The 16,985-nt window shown below is 36.3% G+C and overlaps 1 protein-coding gene across 1 annotated transcript in view; it reads left to right on the forward strand.

Annotated features, from left to right (window-relative positions):
* Positions 1–16,985, forward strand: part of ADAMTSL1 (ADAMTS like 1) — a 462,450-nt gene that overhangs the window by 106,949 nt on the left and 338,516 nt on the right. Inside the window, exon 2 of the mRNA XM_064502670.1 lies at positions 11,485–11,604. Coding sequence (XP_064358740.1) covers positions 11,485–11,604 — 120 coding nt within the window. The remainder of the gene's footprint in view (positions 1–11,484; positions 11,605–16,985) is intronic.

The following is a 16,985-nucleotide window of genomic DNA, read 5'->3' on the forward strand; positions in this document are numbered from 1 at the left end:
TACCAGATGGTCTATGGAGTGATGAGGCAGTTTCTGTCTAGGATGCATCTCACTTTTATGTGAAGCAAGGTCCAGTCAATAGACTAATGAGAAATTAAGTCCTAATTTAGAAAAGTATATAATTAAAATTTATTGCAACAGGAATATCAGACATGGTCAAAGCTTGTTTTGTAGTATGCTACAACTGACTTCATGAATCAGACTTGTGTTCATCTGGTCCTGTGATACCTATCCAGCTTGATAAATTAGTGGTTTCAGTGAAACAAATAGACACAATGAGCAGATGTAGAATAGTCTATCTTTTGTAAAGAGAACATACAGGCATCACTGATTGTTTTGTTCCCTGAATCATAAAAGATACTACACATCCTGATATATGTTTTCATTTAATGTGGTAAATCTGCATGCTCTTCATGCAAATTTGCCTGTCTAAGTCTGTTTGAATCCTGCCATTTCAACCACATCTTATGCTAATGAGTTTCACAGCTCAATTACATATGGCGGGCATGATCACAATGTCATGCTGTTTGAGTTCTACAGCTTCTGGGCAGCTTGGAACTTGGGGCAGAGGTGTTCTACATGTGGGGTAAACCCACATGTAGAGATGATACAAGACACTAGATCTGACAAGATGCTCGGTTACTTGCACACTATTGGGATATTCTGTTAAACTAGAGGAAAATCCAGAATTAACTTATTAGCTAGGTGGTTTCTCTAAAGCAGCCAAAAGTGAAGTACTGATGACTGCTATTGAAAGCTGTCAAGAGGTTTGGATCAGTTGTGGGAGTCTTTGCATCTCGATTTCGGATTGTCTTTTTTTAATCTGGAAGTTCCTGTGCATCCTTTGTTACATTTAAAGTTAGTGCCTGCAAAGGAGTGCTGCACTTTACTCTGGATTGTGAGAAATGGAAAGAATTGAAAGTGAAAAATAGCTTTTAGAATCCAAGGTCAAGATATTTTACTCCAGAATACGAATCAAGCCTTGAACAGAAAAGAGAAGCTTCCTGGTTTACATGGGTGCCACAGCAATGCCAATAAACGCAGGCTGAGTCTCAGGAAAGAATCAGTTTCAAACTCCTTGAAGTCGAGCAGGCTTACAGAGCAGCTGTATGGCAGGCGTTTGAGCTTCCTGCGAGTCCCTTTGGTTCTCTGGTCTGTCTGCCTCTGTTCAGACTCTCTCAGCTGCTGAATGTCTGTGTCTCAACCTTAAATACAAGCAGGAATCTCCTGGCAGTTCTGAGTAGCTGCTGGATGTTATATTTTCCATAGCTGGTATTTTTTTCACTCAGGTGTACCACGATTATTTTTAAGTTAAGCAATACAACATTTTGAGCAGAGAGATACAAAGAATGGGAATGAAAAGCATTTTAGGAGAGAAGAGAGGTATAATGACTCTCTCTCATACAATATGCTTATTTTAGAACAGGATATTATTTCCTGCTTACTAATCACCAAGTGATGAGGTACATTTTGAGATGATGCTTTTTGTGGAAAATGTATTTTACTTCATCCAAAATTTATTAATGAGTAATATAGACTACATTGATGGCTTAATGCTTTAAGTGAAATTGTGTAGTTTCACAATAGCTGTGTCCTCTGGCTTTATAGGCTGTGCATCTCTGAAGATGCTTTGAAACGCTGTCTTGTAAGACTAGGATGTGCATCTAAAAGGAAACAAAATAAGCTTCTAGTAACGCTACTACACAAGGTATATGGTTGGTCTCCTAGGAAATCCTCTTATGGCCCACTGTAGCAGTTCAAAGTAGTGTGAATGGGATACTTCTGTGCTCATGCAGTGGTATTGCCTGTACTAGGGGTGGTTGCAGGACCTTGGTAGTGTTCTGGAAGGGAAGCTGGTAGAACCTGAGTGGGAAGTGAGTTAAAGACAAAATAACTTGCTAAATAGCGCTGCCAGAAAGATACATGGCAAGGCAAATGAATAATTAGAAAGTTCTGCTGTGATTTAAAAAACAAAAGTATTTTTGTTAAAGCAGGTAGAATTCTTCAGCTGGTACAAATCAGTGGCTTAAATGAAGCTGTGCTAATTTACTCCAGCTGAGTATCTGGTCTGTTACTTACTAGTATGTGTCAAATATCCAGCCCTGCTATCATCATCTCCAGAAACCATTCAGCTCCTTATTTAGTGCATAAAGATCTAAGAGGAGTTAGAAATTTTGATTGCAAGAGTCTGAACCAACTGACTTCATTGATAACATATGTGGCAGAATTTTGGTATACCAAATATGGAGAGATAAAAAGGGAAACTTCCACCCCATAAAGATAAAGCACTTTTTTTACAGGGGAAAAAAGCCCAACCGCTACATCCACATACTGTTCAGAATTCAAAGGACTCTACACTTATTAAAACCAGTCTTACCATTGGCAGGAAGCATTAAACATGTCATCAAATGTATCTTGAACATAAAATCCGATGTGAAGAAAAAGATTACCCATAGTCTATAGGTCAAGTCTTCTAACGCAAGGACAATCACACTGGGAAATTTTATACAAAATGTCTCATGCTATGAAGTTACTCATTCAAGAACTTTTCTTATCGGATATTTTAATGTTTCAAAACTATGAGAAAATCCTGGCAATTATTTCAGCACTGTGCAAACTGTCACAAAAGCTTCTGAAGCTCCTCACATAATACAGAGCTAATCAATGTACTGATGTAAACATGTTAGCTATCCATCCAAAAAAACACCCCATGTTCACCTGGACTGAATAGAATTTTTAATGCTTGATTACTTATAGGTGAGGTAATTGAAACATACCTGATTGAATTGCAGTCAAAAACTCAAAAGTTACTACTGTTTTCTAATGCCACTGTCTGTCACTGTTACTACTGTTTTCTAATGTCACTGTCTTCAGATGTACCCAAGTATGTAGGTTGCTATAAACACTGTGTGATTTGCTAAGTAGAAAATAATAAAATGTAATTAATTTCCATCAGCAATCTGCTAGGCTATTCTTGAAATTCTGATCCATAGTAAAGCAGTGAGGTATTTGGATGCCCAACAATATGTCAAGACTGTAAAGAACAAACTATTATTTGCCTGAAGATCCCCACACTGGAGAGACTGTTGTGATATTTTCCTTTTTTGTATTAATATGATAGAAGTACTGTAGAATAATCTGGAGATTCCACGGCCAGTAACTGAACTCTGTGAAGGTGCATTTAGGGTATGAGTCAAAGTCCATAATGTCAATTAAAAGAATTTTCCACAGAGTTCAATATTCTGGATAGATTTTTCTCTGAAGTCCTTTACATCATAGAAGAGGAGTTGGACTGCACAGGCAGAAGAAGAAATGAAAGAGAAATATAATTTGAGGTAGAAGGAAATTTCAGTCATTTTTGAGAGGATTGTGTAGCTCAGCTGAAATAAAAACCATGTAATGGAATTCAGAGAAGAAGAAAACAGAAAAACTAATAGCTGTAAATGCTGTGGTCTCTAGATTAGGTTACTTAATTTATTTATTCTTGTGTGTGCATCTTCGGTTTGTTATTTCCTTAAAGTTGTATTAGTGGTACTTTTTCTAGCATGTACAAAAATACAAAGTGGAATAAAATGTGACACAGCTAATTATAATGTATGATGCAATATAATAATAAATCTTGTTTTCTGCTTTCATTCATGCTGAAAGGAAATCAGCTACTCCTGATTAGATAACATCTGAAAATGACTGATCTTGCTACTATCAGATAATTATCTGTTCCTGCTCTTTGGCAGAGTTTGTTGTCTATTCTGGCCTTTAATAGCAGGTTATTGGTGAGGTGCATTGGTAAACATACGTTCTGAAGCTTGCAGAGTCATTTCTGAAGTTGTTACTTTCTCCAGTTTCTCACATAACACATACTAATTTTGCACATTAGAAGGCCTTGTTTCATCTCTGAAAAATAACAGTCAAGCTACATTAAAATATTCCTTATTCCAGTGAAACAAGTGGTAGAAAATGAATTCTCCAGATTGCATGTTTTGATTTCTTTTAATTGTGTGTCATATAGCAACCCATGTGTCTTCTTTCATTTATTTTGAACAACAGTGTTTGTTTGGCAAGTTTTGAAAAGGAAATCTGGTTTGAATACAGACACAATACCCTCAAACCACAGTAGTTTTTGTTAGTGATTTTTTTCAGTAAAAAGTTTTAGGACTACAGCCATACTAATTTAAATGTCCTAACCTGAGAATCAGTAAATGATAAACTAGGTAATGTTCTCATATGAAATCCAAGGTCTTGCTTATGGAGCTTCCTTGCATCTGTGCATTTTGTGATGAATACTGCTAGAAAGAAGGTTCTAATCAAGAGGATTTGTGACTTCATCTTTTTTTTTTTTCCCACAGTCTGCTCTTCTGTTTTTTACTTTTTTCTTTTCTTTCTTTTTTTTCAGCCAAGGTTGCTTGGCAGCAGGAGACCTAGTGTGTTTTTGTACATTCTGCATTTTTGCCACTCCATTTAATGGGGCCATATTGGCTTTCTCTCTTGTTGGTACATAGTGGGTCAAGTGTAGGCGTGTGCATGCTTTACAAATTTATCCCCATCATTGCTAATGTCTGCCCAAGATGTTAGTAGCTGGTGGTTTTGTTTGAGGGACACTTCATGCTGTAATTCTTGAGTGCAAATCACTTTTTGTTTCTTTTGTTCATTTATAATGAGAGACTGAAATGGAGCTTAAATAATTCCTTCAATGAATACATTAACCAGACTCCTCTATTGTGGCTGTTTAAGAACTGAAAATAATTAGCACAAAGCCACATTTCCTTCACAGAACTTTAAAAAGAAGTCAGGGCATTACCATTAAGAGAATCATGAATTCAGTCTCTATGGAAAGAAGGGGAAGAAAGAAAAAAGATTAAATATATTTCAAGACCAGCAAAAAGATTTCTGGTGGGAACATTTCACCATTGAATAAAACATTCCCTTGGGAAATAAATTGCTATTTGGGTTTGTATTTTGAGGCACTTTGTGAGTATCTTCAGAGAAGCCAAACAGAACCTCTTTTTCTCTTTAAAAATTCTAAACCTACAAAACCACTACAAACAGTAGCTAGTTTCCTGAGAGACAGACTGTTAGTTTAGAATCAATAATATCATCGTAGGTTAGAAAGAGCAGAATCAGAGGAGAATATTGTTAATACTCTGGTCTCAAGAGAAATTCTGTTTTCCACAGTGGTAAAGTATTTTCTTTGCTATGGGTGGGTGGAGATTATAATTTATGTTTCCCAGGGTATGTGCTCTTATTTTTAAATGTCAGAAGAAGAAATTGCAGCACTGAGAAGTGCCAGTTTAGGTCTGACTTCATTTTTAGAGTACAACAACCCTTTCTTCCATTTATAAGAAACTTAGCAAGCAGAGAATCAAAGCAATAAAATGTAAGATCTGTAGGGCAAGAGGTGTCAATTAAGTACTCAAGCCAAGGAAAGCTGGGAATCTGTCCTCTAAAGGTGATTTTCAAAAAATTTCTGAATGAAGAAAGAGAACTCCCCTTCAAAACCAGACTAACAGGAAAGGTAGGAACGATCTGCTGTCAGCTGATAGTGGAAAAGTATCTTCTGCCTGTAGAGATGCTGAACTTCTGAGGTTAGGTATGTATTGCATGAAGGTGAAAGGAAAGCACAGAGAGCTGCTTGGGAATCAGATTCCCTTCTTTTAGTCTTGCTACTTGCTGTGACTACATGAGAGTCACGTGTACCATCAGCTACGTTTTCTCCTGTCTTCTCCTATGGTGTTAAATATTTTTTATACGGTGGCACCACTCCAGCAGGAGACTGCCCAGTACACCAGTGATGAAGACATTCACCTGAAAATTATTTACTCCCACGTGAGCGTATTTTTCATTGGAGTCATACAGTGCTTAACCATAGTCCTCATCACTTGTGGCATATTTATGACAATAGCCGTCAGTTTCCTTTGGTTTTGTTACAATGGCCCAGAAATGAAACAGAACATTTTGTTTGATAACATACACACACACACACACACATGCGCGCACGCGCTTTGGGTTGGTGTTTTGGCAAGAAAAATATTTATCCTGACCTAATCCCAACAGAACCAGATTTTCACTGTAGAACGAATGAGCTCACATGGAGACATGGGAGGAATGGTTATTTTCATAGCCCCAATTCAGTCTTTAAGATCTTAGTGTTAAAAAAGAAAGGGAAGCCTACGCTGGAGATGCTATTAGCCTTAGATGAGCACCTTGACTTGTGCCTAAACGTCAGATTTTATGTTTTGGGCTCTAACTTATCTCTCAATTCACAATAAACATGGATACTTAAAGCAAAAGCTTTAAGCTTTGCTTAAGCATTGAATGACAATAAAGGCTTCAAATTATCAAACCTATTACAAAGGCAATGACAAAGCCTGTCTGGTTACCTGGGCTTACATTTTTCCCTGTGGGGACTTAGAAAATCAGTCTGGAAAATTCTGAGTGTTTCTAAATGAGCAGTGTAATAATATGTGATGTGTAATATAGAAACGTAGCATTTGGAGACTGATTAGTATCTCCTTTTGCATATATTCCTCTGAGAAAAGTAGATTGCTCAGGCCCAAAAAATTCCCAGAAGAAAACATAAAGGATAGGTTCTAAAACTATTTGTAGCTTTCTGGCTCTTCATGCAGGAATGAGAAGTGTTAAGAATGATTAGCAGCAGCAGAATCAGGCTATAAAATAATTTCATGTTTTCAGTTTTTGCATGGATCTTGACAAAGATAAAACAGCTTTTCAAATTCAGATTAAGGACCAGACCTTAATCGCTTCCACAGCTGGGTCCTGGGACTGGGCTTGTACCCCTCTCTACCCATCCTAATTCCATTTTGGAGAATAACAAAAAAGAAAGTTGGGATCAAAATGGTAGCACAAAAAGTGATAAGATTAAATGCAACAATAATAATTTTCTTATTTCAGAATTCTCTCTGAGATTTCACTAAACATTTGCTTGAGGAAGCAGTGGTACTAATCAAGTGCATTTAGCAGCTAGCAGCTTCTTTCTTAAGTAATTTTGTCATGCTGAGTCCAGAGATGCAGTAAAGCTCTCACTTAACACTCGTATAAAAGAGCGTGGCACTGTTTCACTTCGAAGTGTGCAGGCACTAAATTAGAATGTTAGCTTTTACTGAGAGTAATTCACTGTTGAAATATATGCACAAGTTTCTATACTATTTAGAGTAGAGTTTAAACCAAAAGAGGTATTGCACAACCAGTTGGCTACTTAGAAGCCTGCGTTCTTCATCCCTCCATATAAATATCATTGCTACCTTTCTGGTATTTAATGCATTATTGTCTGTCATGTGCTTCATGTTTTGATTTGTTTCTGTTATAAAAAAAGATTAGACTTATACCTACTACTACTAATAAAGAAAAATAATCCTTTTTACCACTGTTGAGGCATTGTAGGCCTCTCAGAAAAAAAAACAGAAGGCTTAAAGAACTCGATTTGTTAAGTAATTTTGTCAGAAGAACCATTTTTTTATAAGACACTGTGTATTTTTTGCCTCAAGTTTTGATAGGTTTCCTGTGTGATTTGGGCTTTGAATATCCAAAATAAAATAAGCTTTGGCTGAGTGACTGTCGCCTTGAAACTACTTCTGGAATGTGTGCAAATCCTTATAAATTAAATATTAGAGGCCACATTTGATATTTTTGCCCTGTGAGTGGGATCCTTTGGAATCCCTTGGACTCTGTGCTGAGAAAGATGCTATTGAAGATACCACAACTGGTTGTACCAGATTCCTGGGCTATATTATTATGCTTGTATCTGTTAAATTAACAGAGTGTCACTACTTACACCTTACTGACCAAAGAACTATTAGTAGCTTTAATTTTATACAGTAAAATTAATGAGGTTGCTTCTACAGAGGAACAGTACTCCAGTGCAAAAAAACTTTCCCTCTGTTTGTTGGGATGCATTGTTCCACCTTCTGGTTTGCGTTACGTCTTTTATTTTTTTATTCTATATTTGTTTTCCTTGACTCCACAAAGTCCCCCTAGACTTACACCACTGGATCTGATGAAACAACGCATTCTTTACCCTGATCTAAGAGAGATAGGAATTGAGCTAAAAAGAGAAAAAATATCTTGCTTAAATTTTTGCAGATCTCTCATCAATCTTAGCAAAGTCTCAACTGTAATGTTGTTTGGGATCTGAATGCCCAGATACCTTTCTTGTGCTGAGAAAACTATGGTGCTATGTTGTTGATCTTCATGTATGCGTTAGTGGAACCTCATTTCCAGGGTTTACGGGTTCTTGAAAAGCCACAGTTTGCTGCAAATACTGTCGTCGGTCAGCCAAGGGTCAGATATGTGCCAGGCAACTGTTTCTGTGCGTTGTTTGCTCAATGCTTAAGAAGGGTTCAGTTGCCTTTATATAGGAGACTGTTTTCTAAACTCACCTGTTCATAAACTGAGGGAAAGAGATGTTGTGCCTGTGTTACAGTGAAAACAGGCTTCCTGAGAAAATGAGATTGTGATATATACAGCTAAGAGCTTAAGGAAACTTGAAGAATAGGAAACCATCTTTTTGTCTGTTAATCCAATTTGCTGACACTCTTAAACAGTTCAGCTCTCACTAAGGAGGACCACACTGTACTAAGGTTAAGGTTAATTAGTCGATATATAAATTACAATTATACAGTGCGCCCAGGAGGAACTTCTGGTCAAAGCAGGAAAGCATATATTATAAATTAAGAGGAGAATAAACTTTTTTTTGTATGACTGCATGCTTTTCAGTTCTCTCCCTTGTTCAAGACTTTAACATTCAGGTTTGCCCAGTAAAAATATAAATTCATGCTTTTATTACTGCTTCTTCTTTATTTTTTTTTTTATTTTTTTTTTTTAATTTCTCTTCTTCCTTCTTCATCATATATTTCCAAAAGCCTTTTTTCTGCCTCTCTTATCTGTCTATTCTTCCTACGTAGCGCTTCTGGCATCCATTTCCTTCCCATGTAAGTGACAGCAACAAAAGCATTAATACTGATAGGGTAAAAAAGGTTAGCTTTAAAGGTTAACAATATTTTATTGGTATTATTAATACTTCATTCTTTACAAAGCCTTTATTTGAACTATTGGTAAACTTAGGTAGATAATGCAGCACTCGAGTATGTTTGATTCCCTTTTCAAAACCAGCTAGAAACTGTAAAATCTAGAAGCTCACTGCTTTTAGAAGGAAAAGTTTTTGCAGGATCTGAATATATTTGTGTAGGGACAAAATAACCAAACTAGTAAGCTATATCATTTGTGAAGAAGTAGCTTTTTTACATTGTTTCTATTCTGATTTCTGAAATTAGAAGCACAACATTGTGAGAAACTTCAATTACACATAATTTTACTGTTACATTTGCTTATGTGCTTATCTTACATGCTTAAATCACAAGTAGAGACTGCTACTTAAAAATAAAGTGAGACTATTCTTTCTGGAAATAACTTATTGCTGAGCACCATTTGGTGCTCCTGGGATGAAATGAAAGATAAGCTATTTTGGGGACATTCTTTAGTTGTAAAATAATAGTTTGTCTGGTTATGAAAATAATAATTCTGGTTATGAAAAACCTGGTGGCAGGGCTTCTTACTCTTTTGATCACATGGATATTTCTTCCTCTGATACCCCGAGAGGATTATTCATTGCCATGACTCAGTAACATACAAGCAGTATCAGTGGGTGTATCGCTCAACCTTAGCCTCAAGATGTGAGTCTGTGGAAATTTTAAAACCCTGAACTTGTAAAGCTCTGTTCTTTTTATAGAAAGAAATCTTTTTTTTTTTTAATTTTAAATTTGCAGCAGAAGAACTCAAAACAACCAAAAAGGTTAGGTGCTAACCTAACGTGTGTTTTACTACTACAGACAGAAGGCTTATGCCAAAGGGATAATCTACTCTACTAATTGTCATAGACATGTAATTTGAATTCAGGGACTCCTAGTTCTTACCATTTACCCATTTCATATTAAGATGTGCACAACCCCCACTTTATTTTTATTAGCTCATCTCCTTCTAGTCACCCCGTTATAGCTGCATTAGTTTTGCAACAGCTCTGATCTCACTTCCCAGCTGGCAGGGAGTACTGCCTCCTCCCAAATGGCAATACCAACTCAGTAGTAGGGAGTGGCAAATCTATACTTCATCCTCCCCCTGGACACTACACATCATATTTGTAGTGCTCCCAGACCTTCTCTTTCTCTGAAATTCTTAGCTAGGATAAGTAGAACTGGGATAACTATGGCATCTGGCATTGCAGATGTTGAGTTCAAGAAATGGTCACAATAAAAGCATCAGAGCATGGACTTTCTTCTTAAGATGATAATTTTAGTAATACAGTGCTGAAGATATGCTTATCTTAAATACATGCAGAAATAACCTATTTATCATTCCTGATTACAGGATTTTGTCCTACAGATGGAGAAACAATGAAAATAATATCCAGAAACCCCAGAATTACTAGGTAGTATCTGACATACTGCAGTATAGGATGATAAATCAGTATCTCACATACATTAAGTATTTGATTGTTGCACTTAGCTAACTGATACTATAGTCTCTAAATACTAAAATATAAAATATTCTTCTTTAGGTTCTATCCTGTTTTGTTAAAACAGACCGTACTCCAAAACTGAGTCATCTTCAAAATATGTTGCAAAGTGTTGAAAATTGAAAACTGTGCTGATTTCCAGATGATAATATAGTCCCTATTTTTGTTAATAACATAGTAGTGGAATCCCTTGTAGTGAGGTTAATGAAAAGCTAGATCTGCTATTGGTAGGGAGAGGAAAAACCCTGCAATTTCACTGTTTTCCATCACTCAAAATTTAATTTGTACTTGAAAAGATCTATTCTGATAACTTCATATTGGACTACCTAAAAAAAGGTGCGTGGGTAAGGGGGAGACATTGTGGATTTATTATCATCAGTACCTATACTAATGCCATACTGGAACCCTGGGCATTTTCATAGGCTACGGCTTAGATACTTATTGAAGAAACAGCCACTGTCTCAAGTAGCCTATATGCCTTGCTAAACTTGAAGTGTGATTTTTAACTCATATGCATATTGAAATATCCTAGCGAAAGTACTTACCTCTAAATTTTTTCTAGCCCTTAGAAATGCTCTACTCTAAATTCTTAAGGTTGTGCAATTGATCTGCTGGACAAATATGATCTATCCCAAAAATTAAAAATACACTCTTAAATATTAATTAATTTCACCATTTAACAGTTAACTGCTTTATAGGCCATAGTTAAGAGCAACAAAGTAGCAAGTTATTTTATAGACTGAATCTCCTGTAAACAGTAGACATTAATTGTTATTACTTTCTTTAAATATGTGGCTTTGTTTTCGTTAATGGCAATGCTGACAGGTCAGAATTAGTTTAGTATTCTAAGACAAAATATCATAAATGGACATTCTAATCTTCCAGCTTGAGTTATTTGGAGATTATATCAATGACAGAATTCAAATAGTGCTTTTCCTGATCTAATGTTTTCCTTCTAGGTTTGTGGAAACCAAAACCAAGGAGCAGTTTTTCTACGTGAATTTACACTGATTCGGAGAGAAAGTCTTCATGATGATTTCCTATCTGATTTGCTGAATAACCACAAAACAGAAGATCCGGTAGGATGCTCCTATCATTTTAAAATATTTGATCAGAAATGCTTAGAGTAATATAGATTTGCTGAGAACCTTTGCATTGGGTCTGTCTTTCTACTCCATCAACTTATGAAAAGGTACAAACTTAGATTTGCTAAAGAAAAATGACACTAAATGACACTGAAAAGATTGGAAATTCCATGTATATAAAGACTTTTTCATAAATTTTGAATTAATAAAGTTAATTTCATAGGTTATTTAAAAATGAATGATGGTTTGAAAAGAATTGATAGATAAAATGCACTAAAAAGGCAAAAAAAGAAACAAAATACTTTTATGTAATATGTTTTCACTCTCTCCTGTGTTTGTCTGGCAAGATGTTTGTTTTCAAGTTTGAAGAATTTTTTGTAACATCTGTTTAGCAGCTAATTCTATGACTTTCCTGAAGGAGAAATGTAAAAGTAAAGGAGTTGTGAGTTACATGTGTTTCATGCTTTAATATGAAGAGAAGTAAGCCAGCTGACTTTAAATTGCAGTCAATGTATACACCTAATATTTTCAAGAGCTGAAATTTTATGATGTCCAACACATTGTGGCTTAACGGAAATGATGGTGCATCCATGTCTGATATTTCCATGAATTGCGGATGCATTTTACATGTTTAAGTCCAAAATAAAGACTCTGTAGGTTTGGAAAGAAAAGAAAAATGAGTCTAGAGTAATCAGGTGTCAGTAGAGCCATGCTTACTGCCTTTTAAAGGAACTTTTTCTCATAGCCTCAGAGGGCAATGCCTGAAGTTGCCTTTCTTAGTGCATGAGTGAATGCTAGCCAGTTATCACTGGTGAGAGCATGTAGTGCTAGGACTTTGGAAGGATGGGATAGATGTCTTTTGTTAAGTCTTGTTGCTCAGGTCAAAGAATCTAGTTAACAAAAGGAGTGAAAGCATTAAACAATTCACTGTGTTTGTGCTAATCCGTCTGCTCTCAGACCAGTTATTCCTGGTACTTTACAACCTCTAAAAGAGTTTTTAGATTGGGCAAAACCAACACTTTGTTCTATCACTGTGGGTAATTTTATGGCAGTTCAGAATGGCATCAAGCAATTGCTTTACTGCCTGGAAAATAAAGCTTCATTGTACAGATGGTGCTGTTCTTCCGCTTCCCCCCTTCCATCGTTAATGAGGTATGGCTGAAATAGTTATTTATTAAAACTGTTGATTCCCTGTGGTCCAGAGAGGCAAGCAGTATTTCATTACATTTTTGTCAGTACCAGTGACTTGCTTTGCTGTTTTCTTGGGTTGTGCTGGTCTTGTGTCTGTTCATAAGTGTATTATGATACTGTTCACTCAAGTGAAAAGCGTCTGCAATTTATTCAGAGGTTTTATTTCAAAACAGCGTTCTCTTTTTTTCTTATTTCAGGAGGATGTTGTGTCTTTCTTGTCTTCTTTCTGTGCAGATAGGTATATACAAAAACACAGCTACACTAACCAGAATATTGCATAGGAAATGAGATTTTACAACTTTCAGTCAGATATGAATTGGGGAACGTTAATTCCAACCTAATTTCTTTATGAGACAGTCTGCAACCCATGAACACATACTGTTTTCTCCCTATGACTGGTGCAATTACGAACAGATAAAATAAGGTAGATTGAAGCAGCTCTGCATTTTGCCTGAAATATTTCAAGTGTTATCTCATGTTTTGATATTATGTTATGATAACATTTTTCATGTTATCTTATGACTTGTTTACTGTATGTGATGCAGACTTTATTTCAATGACAGGCATTAATTTTAACAAAGGCTTTTCTGTGGTGTTTATTCTAAATACATATTTCTTAAACATTATTGATTTTATTTTCAGAAATTTCATTGACAGGTACAGGATGTTGTTCCTATTTTATGAATGTACAGTCAAAGACTCGCACATAGTAATATCAAAAGCATCTATGTACCTTGAATGCTTAGTTTGAAATATAGGACCTATTTTTTTCAGTTCACCTCATGTTATATAGCATTAAGTTCAGAGTGAAAGTATTGACCAATGCAATTATGAGTGCTCAGCATCTCTGTCAATCAAGCTGAAGATACCAGGTAAGGCTTTTGCAAGAATGAGGAGTACATGATTACTAATACATCAGAAAAAATGCTTGCAGTGGCTGGAGTGATACAAAAACTAGGTAGTAGAGGAAGATATACAGTGTGTAGCTTTCCATAAGAAAATGCACAAGCCACATTCTCAGTACCAATCATTCTTAATTCACAGAACCTGAAATTTCCCACCACCGTCACAGTGCATCTAGCAAGAAAATCTACTGCAAAGATGTTTTTGTTACAAATGAGACACAGAGAAAACGGTCACTTTTATCATACTTCCCCTCAAAATCTCTCGCTTTGGTTCTTTTTAGGAGTCCTGTGACTAACATAGGGTAGTCTCATCTCTTTGCAAATCTGCAAAATCAGTGTGCACGTATGGCCTCAGTGAAAGCTGTACAACTAGCATCTCAATGATCGGCTATGAAAATCTTCAGTTTTTATATTTTCCGCTGACAATGACAGCAGTTGCTTGACACTCTCTGGGAAAATGCAGGCTGATGACCCTAATTTAGAAATTACTGTTTGAAGAGTGTGTCTTCATATGCCAGTTAGCACTGCATATGACAGAAAGATCAGCTATGACTATTTGTACGGATAGGTGAGAGCATCCCAACAGGTTAATTCATTTCTGATGTTTAAACCAGCCCAGAACCATTTTGGAGAAGAGATGCATTTCAAGAGGTGCCAGATAAGTCCACAGCTGGTATAAGTGGCCACAGGCAGCTAGCAAATGTGCACAGCTTTCTGGACTTGTGCCTTTTGCTGTGTGTATGTGTGTTTCCAGACAGACATAACAGTCACTACCGGTGAGCTGCAGTGTGTATCACCGGGAATGTGTTACTGAAAGCAGGTAATTAGACAAAGTTAGCCCCAGTGCTGTAATCATACTTTGCAGTTCCCAGCCAAGGTTGGAAAGGTAAACTGCAGTTTTTGCTTTTTGTTACTGGCCAGTAGAGGAAACATGCTAAATGAGTAAATACATGCTGTTACTCCCTGCCATGCAATATTAAGCAACCCATCTGAATATCTTAGTTTGCAATAGTCAACTTCCAGTGAATGATACAGAAAAGGATATTTCCTTTTTGGCTATGCCATAGGGGAAACCCTGTTTATACTGTCTATGCACTTTTCTTGGCCATTGAAATGGTTAATAGGGATACTTTTATTTTCTTACCATATATATTCCATCCTTCCAATAATGCATTTTAGTTTCTTAATGCTGTAGCCATTAGGTCTTGTAGTTTCCATTTCAATATAAGCACTAAAAGTCCCATCTATTGACATAGCTTTACCATCATTAACTTCAGAGGGAAAAAATAGCAGGAACGAGAAGACTGGTATTTTTTTTTTTATTGTTTTCTATCTTGTGCAAAGACAATAACTGAAAGTACAAAATTATTCAAAGGAAGCCACTGAGAAATGAAATTCTTAATTCCTAAATTCTGCGGGGGGGAGGGGGAGTTCTTGAAAAAATATTGAAAACAATTTAAGAGTTAGGGCAAAATAATTAAAAAATAATGGCGTATGCATTTAGAATGTTTAATGGTAAAAAAAACAAGTTAAGTCATCCCTACAAGATCTAACCACTCTACTGAGAAGTGATTTAAAAAGACAGACAAAATTCAAAGTCTTCTATGATGAGGTCCAATTCTGAAATAAATTTATTGACTGAAATTGCTCTACACCGTTATGAAGTGAGAATGAAAGAAGGCTCTGTATTTAGTTACCAATATGTAAGATGGTTTCTAACCTCTGTTTTTTTTATGTAATACCTTATTGATTCTGATATTTACAGTGCATTGATTAGGGAGGGGATAATTCTGAAGTATTTAAATACTCTAAACATTTAATTGATGCTGTTTTCTTGAGTTATACTTTTTTTTTGTACTCTGAATTAAATCATGTGTGGAGGTAGGGAACACTCAGAATGTGCCTGCTGATCAAGCAATTTCCAACCTTAAGACCATATGCAATGTTTCTGAAATGTTATAAAACCATGCTTCAGAATCCACCTTGAAACTTCCTGGACATGCAGAAATCTTCACCATACTGTAGGAATTAGAGGGCCTTCCCCTATGCAACTGTTGACATGAGAGGTAAAGAAAAATGCCTTAGTGATAGGACGGACACATCTCCCACTATCCTTGCCTGCTATCTGCTCTTTGCTGAGAACAGATCCCCCTCTTGCAAGTTAAGACAACCCAATGCATGCTGCTGCCAACCGAAATTATTCAAAAATTATGAGTCTGTCCTACCAAAACCATGAGATTGACCTCAATATTTCGGAGTGTAAAGCAGAGCCACCTGATCTCTTACTTACAGTCTGAAATCGGGATTTCTTTAATAGTCCTCTGAGCAAGAAAATATACTCAGATCCCAAGTTAGACAGGGCTGTGTCTGAGGCTTTGGGGAAAGTAATGGGAAGCAATTGGGGCACAGACTTCTTCTGGGCTATGTGGGGCAGCTGCTTGGCATGGCAGAGCATGGTCTGTGAAGCTCATTTTCATGTCATAACCAACTGGTTTCATTAGTGGCCCTCAAGAACCACAGGATGCATGTAGGCCACAGTTTAGACAACACTGCTGTAGGAGAGCCTCCTACCACCTGTAGAGGTGAGAGCAGCTTTTTCAGTTTTCAGTTTTTGCAGTGAAATGTAAACCTGACCGCTGATAATGGGATTCTGTTCCTCTATCTGACCTGGCTTATCTGTTCCATCAGTGAAGAAAATCACTTGGCTGCTGCCTGATAAATTGTATTCTGATAATACTGGACAACATCATCTTTTACATTGCTATTGTCATGACTGATCATTCTGAAGTTCTTTAATATATGCTAATAACCCTTAGAAATTATGATGTTAAACTGCTGCCTAATGGTCAAACCTACATGCATGACTGCTCGTTATTCACATGCTCTTTAGAGCATGGACTGTTTTCAGTTTTAAGTATTTCCTTCTGCAAATGTTTTGAAATGTTTTTCAGTCTATGATTACTTTATAAAAAGTATGTTACTTGTTTCCTCCAGACTAAATTGCTCTAAGTTGATAAAGGTTTTTATCTTAAAGTTTATCAGCTTTAAAAAAGGGAAAGTATTAGATATATTTTCAGGTCTGTGGATCATCAATAACAAGAATAAGATGGAGTATCAGCATTTCCCACGTGGCTCAATTCTAAACCTCTAAAAGTACTCAGATTTCAAAGGGTCTTAATGCTTCCTTGTCCATTTTCGTGATTGCTTCGAACTGATGTTTTTACATCTCTTTAAAAATAGAAGCATGACCATTGAATGTTTTGGACCCATGACTGTTGC

This window comes from Dromaius novaehollandiae, chromosome Z (genome assembly GCF_036370855.1).
Source record: "Dromaius novaehollandiae isolate bDroNov1 chromosome Z, bDroNov1.hap1, whole genome shotgun sequence".
Taxonomy (NCBI): Eukaryota; Metazoa; Chordata; class Aves; order Casuariiformes; family Dromaiidae; genus Dromaius; species Dromaius novaehollandiae.